The sequence below is a fragment of the Lagopus leucura genome, unplaced genomic scaffold (genome assembly GCF_019238085.1).
Source record: "Lagopus leucura isolate 7727_CA_CO unplaced genomic scaffold, USGS_WTPT01 Super-Scaffold_100002, whole genome shotgun sequence".
In the NCBI taxonomy this organism is placed as follows: Eukaryota; Metazoa; Chordata; class Aves; order Galliformes; family Phasianidae; genus Lagopus; species Lagopus leucura.
This window is the reverse complement of record NW_024962263.1, coordinates 69,690,891-69,703,663: the sequence shown is the minus strand read 5'-3', so window position 1 is coordinate 69,703,663 and position 12,773 is coordinate 69,690,891. Positions and strand designations below refer to the sequence as shown.

The following is a 12,773-nucleotide window of genomic DNA, read 5'->3' as shown; positions in this document are numbered from 1 at the left end:
AGTTTTGTTCCCTACATACTTATGCAGTGTCCTTAAGTCACCTCTTAAATCTGAGTTATTACAGGCATTGCATTTTCTGAATTTTTCACTTGATGGCATATTTTCCAACTCTCTAATGACTCTTTCAGGTCTTCACTAATCCACTCCAGTCTTTTCAAAACATTCTGTATGAATTACTTACAACCCTAAGGTATAGGCAAGACATAACTTGACCTTTTTAAAATCTTTGTATTGATGATTTATGCTCTTTAAGGTAATGGATTAAGAATTTTAAGCACCATGTAGTCAAAAACTGATTCCTGCAGAATTTCTCTTGAAACACTTGCTGAGATGCTATGTATGTTTGCTTACATACAGCTGAGATTTACCAGCTCTTTTGCAATCTATTTCATGTGTGAAATGCAGTCCCTTTGTTATTCTAGTTCTCTAGTCAAAATATTATACTGTCTCAGATGAAGTGCCTAAGAAATGTCCAAGTGTGCAATGCTTCCACTCAAACTCATACTGATCCATTCCACAGCCCCATTAAGAAAGTTTGAAAAGATCTGCTTTCCCAAGCAGTCCTGTGTTCCGTTACCAGTTTTCTGAGTAATGCACCAAATCACACGATTACAGAAAAATTTAGAGAGGAGGTGACCTAAAAAATTCCCAGGAACAGTATTCAGCCTCTTTTGGTTACAACTTTGTATAATGGATATTCTATGATATGTGTAGTCTAAGCATTCAGAAACTCTCCAAAATATGCTTTTTGAATACCACTACTGACAATGGCATTTGCCAATATTTTGGCTTTGTACCAGGCCGCTGTGCTTATAAAGTCTGAAAAGAAAGATAACTTTGTTTTGGTGAAAGCATAGAATGAAAGATTTCTTGAAAGTACTACTGTCTGGTTGAAGCTATATAATATCTTAAATAATGTCATGCCTTCCTAGTGATGTAAAAAAAATTCCTCAACTTCCCTGACCCCAAATATCTGGAAAATTCAAATATCCAAACGCAAGATTAGATTTCACAGTAAAGAAAAACTGTGCCAGGACAAAGATCTGTAGTAACATCTTCAGTATAGCTTGTCGATGTGGTAAACGTATTTGGGCAATAAACTGAGTCCAACCCAAACACATTCCAACCAAAAGGAAAAGTCACAGACTCAGAACAAAATGGATAAACTCTTTTTTGCTTCAAAAGTAAAGTAGAATCAACATCAAGATTTTGCATTCTTTGCAGTAAAAACTAAACTAAACTTAAAAATGTCCAGAAAAGACACTGTGTGTGGAATGTATGTAGTCATCACAAACACATGATCAAGGATTGTATCACAAAATTTTCCCAGCTTGTGATTCCACCTGGTGAAGGTGAAGCTGTACTTCCTCCACAATAACAACAAATTGCTGTACCTAATTGCTGGTTTTCTTCATTAAAAGCATTTTGAACTCTTTCTTACCTTTTTTTTTTTTTTTTTTTTTTTTTAATGGAAAGCAAAGAAGCAGGATCACACAATAGCAGGAAACTTAGGCTGGTCTGTATAACTGATAAACTTAATTTCATCCTTGGCTCTAATACAGTAAAGGAAATGAAACAATTCCAATTTTATAACAATTTGATGAAGAGAAAAATTAATGAACTCACAGAAGATTAATATTTACAACTAAGGTCCAGCTCTCACCTTTGTTCCTGAACTTTTATTGCCCTTGCTGTCCTCAGTTGAGCGCATCTGAAGCTGCCAAGAATGACCTCATCGATATAAATCGGACCAATCTTCAGAATGCTCCACCAATTTGTTGTTTAACTAGCAGTCTTAGACTGGTGTATGGGTGATATGCAAAATATAACTATAAAAGTTACAAGATATAACTGAAAATCCGTAAGACACAGGATATCTGTGCAGCCCAAAAGATCTGCCATCCATAAGGCAAAATGCACCTATCTTATTGGGATGGCACCTGTATTTGAGAGCACCTAGCCCACCCTGATACTGAATGTGCTCAGGGGACTTGATGCTAAGTCTGCCAGTGCTGCACCTCTGTCTCCAGTTGCATCCTTGCCCCCATTGTCATGAATGAATCTGAAATGGAGTATTTTGGAGGGGGACGATCTCTGCAGAGTTCCTACCGATGAAGCAAAAGAAGACTCAAAACATCTTTCAACACCAAAACAAACAATTAAACAAACAAAAGATTGTTTTGTATATACAGGCATAGTCTACATGAAAACAGACAGAGCTATAAGCAGGATGCATTTAGGTACTGGAATGATGCCCATATTCTGGGCTAAAAAATGTGTGGCTCATCCCTGCTACTCCTGGTCACACTGACCTAAAAGAGCAAGCGGAGCCCTCTGGAATAGCTGCAGCTCCCTGCCTTAGGGTAGCCTTGCAGCTCCTCTGCTGGCTAGCCCTTCCACATCCCTGACTCATCACCTCACTGCTCAGTCAGCCTTCCAAGGAACCCGCTTTTCTCATCTCCGGCCAATTACTTAAGTCCAGTTTTGGCTACTAAGGACAGAGACATTTCGTGACTTTTTCAGAACAGCCCTGATTGAAAGGTTTGAGTAAACTGAAAGAAAACAAAGTAAGATACACATCGCACATCATGTTATTTCTTCACTTAAACTACAGCTGTAGCTCACTGTCCAGGATTTTTTTTTTTTTTTTTTGTAGAACAGCCTTTTTGCTTTGAAAATGTGCTGGCCGGGAGGCCACGGGGCTGCACTCCTGTTGCTCCGGTATCCCGTTCTGCTGGAGGTAGGCAGGCTGCAGGCAGGAGGTCACAGATATGCCTTCCACACCCTGTTGAGCTATTCTGCTGAAATACTGGCCACGTCGCAGAACCATTTTGGGTCAAATCCATGGGTGTGGAGCCATCATCTACAAATACCAGAGTCCTTCCCTGAAAGGATTCTAATCCTGGTTTATCAGAGCCCAGCCTTCCTTTAGATAGCTGTGGCTGCTGTTTGGATTTCTCTGAGCTGTGAACTGAGACAGTGTGGGAACATCTCCCTAGCCACAGGAACCAACATCTTGCAAGAAATAGACCTCCTGTAGACCTATAAATGGGGAGGATATAACTTAGCTTCAGAGAAGCAGCCACTAAATAAATGCTTGGAGTCCTCTGTCAAACTGGACAGTTTGGTAGGAATTTAATCATTGCTTCCTTAGATTTAGAAAAAGACATCCAGAGATGTCTTCAAATGACATGTAAGACCAAGATATTATCCATTCCAGTGATGAAAATTTGCAACAGAGCTGGTGTAAAAGCCTACATAGAAGGATACAGGAGCAATTATATTTCTGACCATAGCATAGGAGAAGGCACATAAGCCAACCAGGTTTGTAGCAGTGAATCTCCCAGTGCAACAGCACTTTCCCTCTGGGCTGTTTAAAGGGCATGCATTTCTTTTCCCTCAGCTTCCTTGCCAAGCTTTTCTCTGGTTGTAAATGAGTCTGATACGGCCTTTGGTAAGATATCAATTGTGGACTGGAGACCAAAAGTTTTCCCAAAGAAATACGGACAGGTTAACATCTAAAACAATGGTTGTTAATTCTGAGAAAATGTCATGTACTTACAAGTGTCATGTTTCGGGTCACCATATGAATGAATTCCTCTTTACGATCCCCAGGATGATGCACAGATGTGTGTTTGAGAAAGGGAAGCTATTCTGTTTCATTAGGAATAAGAATGTCAGGAACAGATGAAGGAAATGGAATTTATGTTTTATCATGTGTTGACTTCATGAAGCCTTAGAGTTTAAGATAAGCAAACAGGAAACACTTTGAGGAAGTGTGTGCTCCTAATATCTAGGAGATGAGGAAAAGTGCAAGGAATAGTGAGAAAAGCACTGTTAGAAACAAGCAGTTCCCAAAGCTCCCAGCAACCCAACAAGCCAGGTTTTTAATGGGTTTGTGTGTCACAGATGACTGACTATTAAAAATGAGTACCAGAAAAGCTGTGGTGTGAATTCCCCAGGCTTAGATGCAGAAATGGAGAATTATTTCAACAACTGAGGATAAAAAACTGTTGGCTGGGGTTCACATCTCTTCCTATGATCCTGGGAATCCAGCTTTTCCTTGGGAGTGGGGGAACTCATCTCCCATGCATATCCCCTGATACAACAGCAAAGCTGAACTTACGATGCATTATCTGCTCCCTCCTACCTAGCTGTCTGTCAACACGATGTGCTGAAATGTCATGGTTTTGACACCATAACCTGTGATCCCTTTATCTCAAATTGACCAAAATCTGAACTATATAAGGAGAACTGACAGGAGCACAAATGCAGTCACACTTATGCATGTATGGTGTGAATAAAGAGGTCTTGTTTTTTCAGTCTGACAAGCTAGCATCTACAGAAATTTCGTATGAATTAGCACAACATTATCCCTGTAACAATGTGCAGAAAAAGAAACCACAGCTTTTAGTATAACTCAGTATAGCCCTGTTCTGTATCATGCACTTCATCAGACTTGGGACTGCACTTTGGCCTGCACTTCTGGACAACAAACCAAAAGCTTCAATTATCAAATATCAATTTGTTTTTATTGTACAATAAGTTACCTGATAAACTTCCTATTCTTTTCTCTGCTTACGTAGTACAGAGGGAAAGATGGTTGTTTAGTTCATTTACAGAGCAAATCCTACCACGTCAGATTGATTGGAAAGGAATTTGTGTAGGTTTGTTCTTGGAAGTTCAACAAAAATGATTTCCACACTCTTGAGGAAACGCCCCTTTATTGTAGAGAAGTTTGTATACACAGATGTGATGTATTTACAACCAGCTTTTCTCAAACAGATGGCTATTTAAAAACCTTCACAAATCTGTCAGGAATGAAAGAAAACGAAGCTCAGAAGCCCAACCAGCCAGCCCAACCCTCAAATTCAGATAAATTCCCAAAGATAACTACAGTGAGATAATTATAAATGGAGTTATTCTGATGGAAGCAATAGGGCTGTGACAGAAATTGATGGATGGACTTCAGGATGTGTTTGGTCAAAATCATTGTTTATTTTGATCCCAGATTGAATGAACCACAATGTAAAATGCCAAAAGGCAGATTGGAACCTGCATTTCCCAGAGGTGTGGTAGAAGAGTTTGATTCTTCCTTCTATGACCCATGCAAGGACAGGTCACAGTGAGAACCTCTGTGAAAAGAAGCAGTTGGTCCTGTCTTCCCCTGGAAAGCTCTTTTCCAGAAAAAGGCAAGAAAAGCTCCACTCTCCTTTGGGCTGCAGAATGGAGTCAATGCACTGAGTGTGAGAACGGATGTCCTCCTTGGAAAGGGCATGGGCTCCTGTGCCAGCACCTTGGGTTGCACGGAGATGGCACCTTGGGTCCTTCTGGTGCTCTTCCAAACTGTGGTCCACCTCTGCACTGCCCTTTCCCTGTGCACAGTGGCATCAGCCTGTCGATCACCTTAGAAGGAGAGGAGGCACCACAGGGAGGAGTGGTGAGAGGTAGAGACACACATTCTATTTCCTTGCCCTGATGCTTTCCAACTAAAAGTAGAACCTTCATCAACAACAAAAAAGGTTATATGTGCAGGAGGCACTTCTCTGGGGAACAAAAAAATACCTCACACAAACATTCATGGATGGATGAGACCTGTGAGAAAGATTCTCAGCATTACCAGTTCAGTTACAAAAGGAATCTAAAATCCCCACGTTGGTGTACATGAGAAACACACTAAAAATATCTGCTAATGCTAGAGGAAGTTACATGCATAAGTTTCCCATCGGTTGGGAGCTTGTATCTTAGAATCTGTATAATTTACTTCACGCTCAACAGAACACTGCGATATTTACAGGCACATTCCAATGGGAAAACATTTGCATATTGACTGTGAAAGATGCAGCTTTGTCACCTAACCATGGGGCTTTAAAAACAGGGATCTCGTGACATCAAAGTACTATCTGAGAAGTTTCTAGAGAGGAAAAGGGGGCATAGGCAGGAAGAGAAAATCACCAGTTGCTAAGTTTTGCTCTGAACATTAGAATAGTTGCAGGCTGGGACAGAGTAAGTCCTGCTGGACCACTTGTTCTGGTTCTGACTTGTTAGACATCACAGAGTACTACTATGAGTACTCTGACTTCCTATTTTTATTTTTCCCTACTAGATTTGCTTTTTACTAGCCAGGTGAGAATAATATATAAAACTCCTTGCAATAATCATCTTTTTGTAGCAAAATAATTTTTTGCAGAACGGGAATGAAACTGTCACTTTTTGGACTTGGTCTGTGTTCTGAAGGTCAAATTGGGCATCTGAGAAAAAAGGTAATGCTTTGGAATTTTTATAAATTAAGGGGGAAAAAAAGGAAATTACTCTGAACCTGTTTGACCTGTTTGATGATGCAAAGTCCTACACTCTCTATGACTGCAAGTGGTCAAAGCTATTCAGTGACTACTGTAACCTTATCACTACCCAGAATTGCTCTGAAACTAGTTCAGCACACAGCTGTAGTTGCAGCAAATTATGAAAACTATCTACAGAATTTTAATCATAAAATTTAGGTTTCAATATGTCAGCAGAACAGCAGTGTGTAACCCATAGATGTTGAAACATGGAAGTGAAATTATCGAACTATTGCTCCGATATCTGAAAAGTAAAGCTATCCTCCCTGGGTGTAGAGCTCCCTCTTATGCTGACACATAAGGTGGTGGAGGATCTTTAGCAGCTCCGTTTGCAGGATCATCATATGGTGGCAGCAGCACCTGCAGGAAAGCAGAAAAAGGTTATACTGTCAAAAAGGATTTTCTTCAGTGTGTCAGTGACAGTAGCTGCCTATTCTGCAGCTGCCCTCTGTCTGGAGAACTTGAACCACATCTCTTGGAAGAGTGCACAGGCTCCTAAGCCAGAGTGAATAAAGTCTCCCGAGCCTCTCCGAAAACTCACTGGAATAGCTAAGAATTACTTTGGAGTGGGGAGAAGGAAAGAAAATTGAAAACAAGTTACCCAATGTCTCAATAAATCTCCACTTTTGTGCTTCGGGGGCTCTCAGCTGTGAGAAGGAAGATATGCATTCCCAGAAGCCCCTCCAGTAAATAACATCTGATAGAAATTAAAGCAGCTTTAATCAAATATCAGCCCATTTGTAGGAGGCCAGGCAGCTCCCTACAACGTGGGAGATGCAAGTTTAAACCACACAGGGAAGACGAAGGATTTGAACCAAGGTTTCAGCTTCTTTAAGCCAGCATGCTAGCTATCATGCAGCTTTAATGACATCTGCACTGACAGTAAGTAGTTTGCATGTAAAGAAGTGACAGAGCACTCGGTCTGTGAATCCCGGCAGGAACTGAGGGTAAAATAGATGTCTAAACAAAGATGTAGTTTGCATTCCCTGAAATATATCAATAGTGTATAAAAATAACAGTTGTGGTACATTGGCAGAGATACTTTACACAGCTCAATCAATTATTCGTGACGGAATTTCCAAAGTTATAAACATCCTTTCTTGGTCATTAAAGGGCACATGAAGCTGACTGTCTAAACATGCACAGGGAAAATCCTGACTGCACTGAAGTCAATGGAAACTTTGCTATGAGAGGATTTCTTTTTAAATAAATTGATAATCTGCTTTCTTCAAAGAAACGTTCATAGTCACTTAGCTTGGACCTCATCCACAGCATGTTAAAATCAGTGGGAATCTTCCTATAGATTTAAGTAGACATTGGATCTGTTATTTGTAGGATGGTTCCAAGCATGATTCATACAATACTTATGTGAGTTTACAAACGTGCACTGATGACTGTGTTCAAGTACACATGTTCAAGTGCACATGTTCACTGGATTACAAAACAGATACCTTGGCATCTGCTGCTCTCAATCAAAAAGTTTCACTATTTAGAAAAGGAAATTATCAGTCATTGCTCTTTATCAGTACCATATGTTTAAGTTTCTAAATGCAGTATATGATAGATACATCAACTACAACATCTAAAAAGCTCTGTATTAAAATGAATTTAATTATGTCAGGATGAAAGGGTGTAAGCAATTTATGGCAGACCACTTATCTAATTAAATTATAACAACATTTAGAACTTTGTAAAATACTGTGATAAAAATCATAAGTATATATTACAATGTAACCTCAGTAAATCACCCTGCTAGAACATGTAAACTGTGAAGAACACTAAAACTGAGATCTCCCTGGTGCTGACCATTAATTTACTACTCTTAAAAGTGTCTGGTAAAAGCCTTTTGTTTCTAAAAAAAAAGGCACTATTTCTAAAATGTACTGGAACATATTCATTAGCATTGTGAAACAATGTAATTTGTAATTCAATGTAATCCACAGATGATTCTAAAAATGAATCAAGTTCACTTTGAGATGTTAGCTTTCTTTTTTGTATTTCTGTAATGCTCTGCCGCAAACTATTGTCTATTTCTTTCAAGTTCAGCATCCATTTCACTAGACATAATAAGAAATTACAGCAGATTCATTTCCAAAAGCTGTCAATTTTCCAAATCTACTAGTTAATTAATAGAGAACAACACCTCTCCCTGTGCTGCACTTCTCTCTTTTTTAGTTCAGTTATGGAATCATAGAATTACTAAGGTTGGAAAGACCACTAAGATCATCTAGTCAAACCATCAACCCATGCCTGCAAGTACTCTAGACCATGCCACTCAGTGCAACATTGACCCTCTTCTTGAACACCTCCTGGGCAGGCTGTTCCAATACCTCATCACGCTTTCTGAGCTAATATCCAACCTGGACCTCCCCTGGTGCATCTTAAGGCATTATGTTTTGTTAGCTGGGAGAGGAGGCTGACCCCCACCTCACCACAATCTCCTTTCAGGCAATTGTAGAGAGTGGTAAGGTCCCCCGTGAGCCTCCTTCAGATGGAATGATCTTAGTTCCCTCAGCTGCTCCCCCTCTGTAAGTCTTGTGCTCCAATCACCCCATTAACTTTGTTGCCCTTCTCTTGACATATTCCAGGGCCTCTATGTCTTTCTTGTAGCAAGGGGCCCAAAACAACACAGCACAGCCTCACAAGTGCCCAGTACAGAAGGATGATCACCTCCCTGCTCCTGTTGCCTGCACTATTTCTGATACAAGACAGGATGCTGTTGGCCTTCTTGGCCACCTGGTCACACTACTGGCTCATGTTCAGCCAGTGCCAACTAACATGCCCAAGTCCTTTTCCTCCATGCAGCTTTCCAGCCACTCTGCTCCAGGCTTCTAGCGATGCAGGGGGTTGTGGCCAAAGCGCAGGACCAGGCACTTGGTCTTGTTAAAGCTAAAATAACTGTTGTTACATTAAAATCACTACTCTAGCATTGTGGTTACTGTCATTCCTGAAGAATTTGCTTTTTCACTCCCTTCACTCTTGTACAAAATGAAATCCCCCAAGTAGGAGAAGAGCTTCTCAGCAAGTCTTTTTACCATGCTCTGAAGACATGAATGTTCTGTTAAGTTCTATGGACCTAAAAATCATACATACATCACTAACGCCAAGGAGCCTCATCAAATGCGTTCTCAACAGTTTTGTAAGAAGTGAGAGGAGATAGAAGCATCAACAGGAGTCACTTTGGAGAAGCCATTGGCCATTCCTAAGGCATCTGAACTTCTATTGCAATATTCAAGGCATATAGGTTATTATCTAGGGAGGCTATTAAAGAAGTCCAGAAGTTTTGCATTAAATTATCTACAGTGTAAGGCTACAGTGTTTGCAATTGTGTGTAAGGTGTATAGTCACTTTATTGCTGGTAAGGGTTGTTTATCTTAGCTGTTCCCTTAGTGATGAATTTTACAAGCTTATTCTCCAGAGATTTTCATGTTTAAATACCCCAATCTTGCATTTCTTTGACATGAACAGAATCGTGAGATAAAAAAAAGGAAAAGTGTATAATGAGCAGAATTCAAAATTACTTCCTTTGCATTTGCATAGCAGTGTTTGAGTTATTAAAAAAAAAAAAAAAGTATGAGATGCTTAATAAAGACTAATAGGAATGCACATGATGGACAAAACTTGGAGGAGAGAAGGCAGAGTTTATGGAATACACCACAGCACCATGTGGGACTCCAAGTGTATCACATTGTTAGTACAGTAAAAGTCTTTTAATCTAATTTAACTGTTTTACTTTCAGTCAGTATGTTTTTGTTACTGTTACTTAATCATTTGTCAGCTGTAAGGCTAGTAATCATTCAGATTCCAAGATGATTTGAAAAGCTCTTCAAGCACTCTAATAAGTTAATACATATAAAACAAAGCAAAACAAAATAAAATATGTTTTGAAAATATATTTTATGAAAAACTTAACATGAGTCAACAGTGTGCTGTTGCAGCCTGGAAGGCCAATGGTATCCTGGGTTCCATCAAAAGAGGGGTGGTCAGCAAGGAGAAGGTCCCCTCTGTACTGCCCTCATGAGCATCCAGGTCTGAGGCCCCCAGCACAGAAAAGATGTGGAGCTTTTGGATAGGGTCCATAGGAGGGCCATGAAGATGATCCAAGGACTGGAGCACCTCTCCTATGAAGACAGCCTTCTTCAGCCTGGAAAAGAGGAGGCTGTGGGGAGACCTCATTCCAGCCTTCCAGTATTTAAAGGGACGTTATAAACAGGGAAATCAACTTTTTGCAAGGGTAGAGCGTGATAGGACAAGGGGAAATGGTTTTAAACTAAAGGGAGATTTAGGCTAGATGTTAGAGGGAAGCTTTTTACTGAGAGTGGTGAGGTGCTGGAACACATTGCCCAGAGAGCTTGTGGATGCTCCGTCCCTAGAGGTGTTCAGGGCCAGGTTGGATGGGGTGCTGGGCAGTCTGACCTAGCATTTAATCTAATGGCTGGCAACCCTGCCTGTGGAAGGGGGGTCAGAACTTGATGATACTTGAGATTCCTTCCAACCCAAGCCATTCTATGATATGATACTTATAAATCTTGCAGCTCTGTTTTTGACAGGAACAGTTACAGGTCATTACTTCCCCTAATATTTTCTCTGCCTTTTCACAGTTAAGTCAATTTTGGCCAAATGGAGAAATATAAAAGCTGAATTATCTCATCTTTTAACTACTTACTCTTGAAATGGTTACAAAAATCTCAAGGAAGAGAGAATTCCATTTGAATTTTAATGGATTAATTTATACCAAACTAGATGAAATGATAATCACGACACTTCTCTCATGTCTTATCTTAATTTTAAATCTCAGTGTGATATAATGGAAGCAGATAAGTGCCTTGGTCATAAACTGCTTGGTTACTGCAACAAAATATGCTCTCCAAAGACCTAACATGGAAGAAGCCAGTAACTTAGTGAAAGGATAAATTCAAAAGCTGGAGAAGTATACAGAAACACTCCATTCAGTCTTATCTGAGAACCTAATTAGGATAGGTACAGCCTAAAATAATTAGTGAATGACAAAAGCATAAGCATACTTTAGGTCCATGGTATCCCCTAAGACAACTGAAGGATCTTGCTTCCTGAGCACTACATTTGAGCATTTCGTTGCCTGTTCATTGCTCCAGAACTAATGTTTACAGAGTATTTGAGACTGTCACTTGAAAATTATTACAGTGAGTAAATACAGAGGGCCCCCATTTTATGGAACTCATTGATTCCTGTGAAGCAAAACCCTGTATTTTTATGGCTAGACCAACTAGCACATTTGTAAGGTTAGGGTTCAGTTCCACTGGATGCCTAAAACCTAAAAGAAGAAAGGTTCTAACTTCTTTCACAACCCCTATAACTGTATTTAAGAATCTCATAGGGTTGTTATATCATCTTTAATATGCAGCCAGAAAAGGAGGTGACAATACTCACTGTTTGTATAATGTGACAAAAACATTGCCCAGAGACTGTGAGATCAGAGCTGTAGGGGCTCCCAAACCAACAGGATTCAAACCCACATCTCCCAATTCTCAGATAAATTTCTCAGACACAGGGTTAGGCTGGAAGGGCTATTTCCCACCCTTCTGTTGTCACAGCAAAGCCAAGTATGAAAGAAACTACGGGAAAGGAAGGTAATAAGACAAAGTGTGACTCTGTAACTCCATAGTTAGTACTTAGGTGAGACGGAGAGAGTCCTGAGCGCTGAGCTTTGCACCCAGTGCCATTTAAGCGTTTGGTAATAAGCAGTCTTGCTTTATAGCATGCAGGAGAAATCCAGAAGTAACTCATAAGAAATCCTGGTTCTTTGTTAGCTGCTGTCATCCCACTTATTTGGATAGTTGTATTACATAAGTGTCTCTCTATTACAAGGAACATGATCTTCACTGGGAGAAATAATTACCATATGAGTTTCCAATAGCTGTAACACATTCGGTTAATATGATCATATGTCATTTCTTATTTTTTACATTCTAGTTAATCTATTTTGGGAGAATGAGTTTTTAAAGTCATTACTTAGAAACATGTCTAAAAAGAAACAAAAGCAAATATTTGTAGATTCAAATGGTTTGGAATCAATCTTACCCCAAGGTCTCCAGGGAGGTAAGGAGGAATTGCATAATTTCAATAATCCTTCCATCTTTTTTGCAAATGTTTCCCCACTAACCTGAACCTTCACTAGAAAGTTTTTTTTTTCTTCAGCATTTGTGCAAGTTCTCTCATATTGCTACATGTACTCCAGTTTTAACTCAAGATCTTGGATCTGTTTGGTGTCTAGTCCATCTGTAGAGGACAAAATGTGCTTAGTCCTGTGTGAGTAAACTTAAATATCTGAGTAATCAATTATTTCTGCATTCTTGAGAGCCTGGCCCACAACTCACTGAATAGAAATCTTTGGATCACATTTTCCTGTGCAATGTGTATTTTTCTCTGAGTGGAAGTGTACAATTAACACAA

The 12,773-nt window shown here is 39.7% G+C and overlaps 1 protein-coding gene across 1 annotated transcript in view; it reads right to left on the bottom strand.

Moving 5' to 3' along the window:
* Positions 1-4,707: 4,707 nt before the first annotated feature.
* LAPTM4B (lysosomal protein transmembrane 4 beta) overlaps positions 4,708-12,773 on the bottom strand; it is a 57,875-nt gene continuing 49,809 nt past the window's right edge. Inside the window, 1 exon segment of the mRNA XM_042870094.1 lies at positions 4,708-6,701. Within this exon segment, the coding sequence (XP_042726028.1) occupies positions 6,627-6,701 (75 nt within the window). The 3' untranslated portion in view covers positions 4,708-6,626.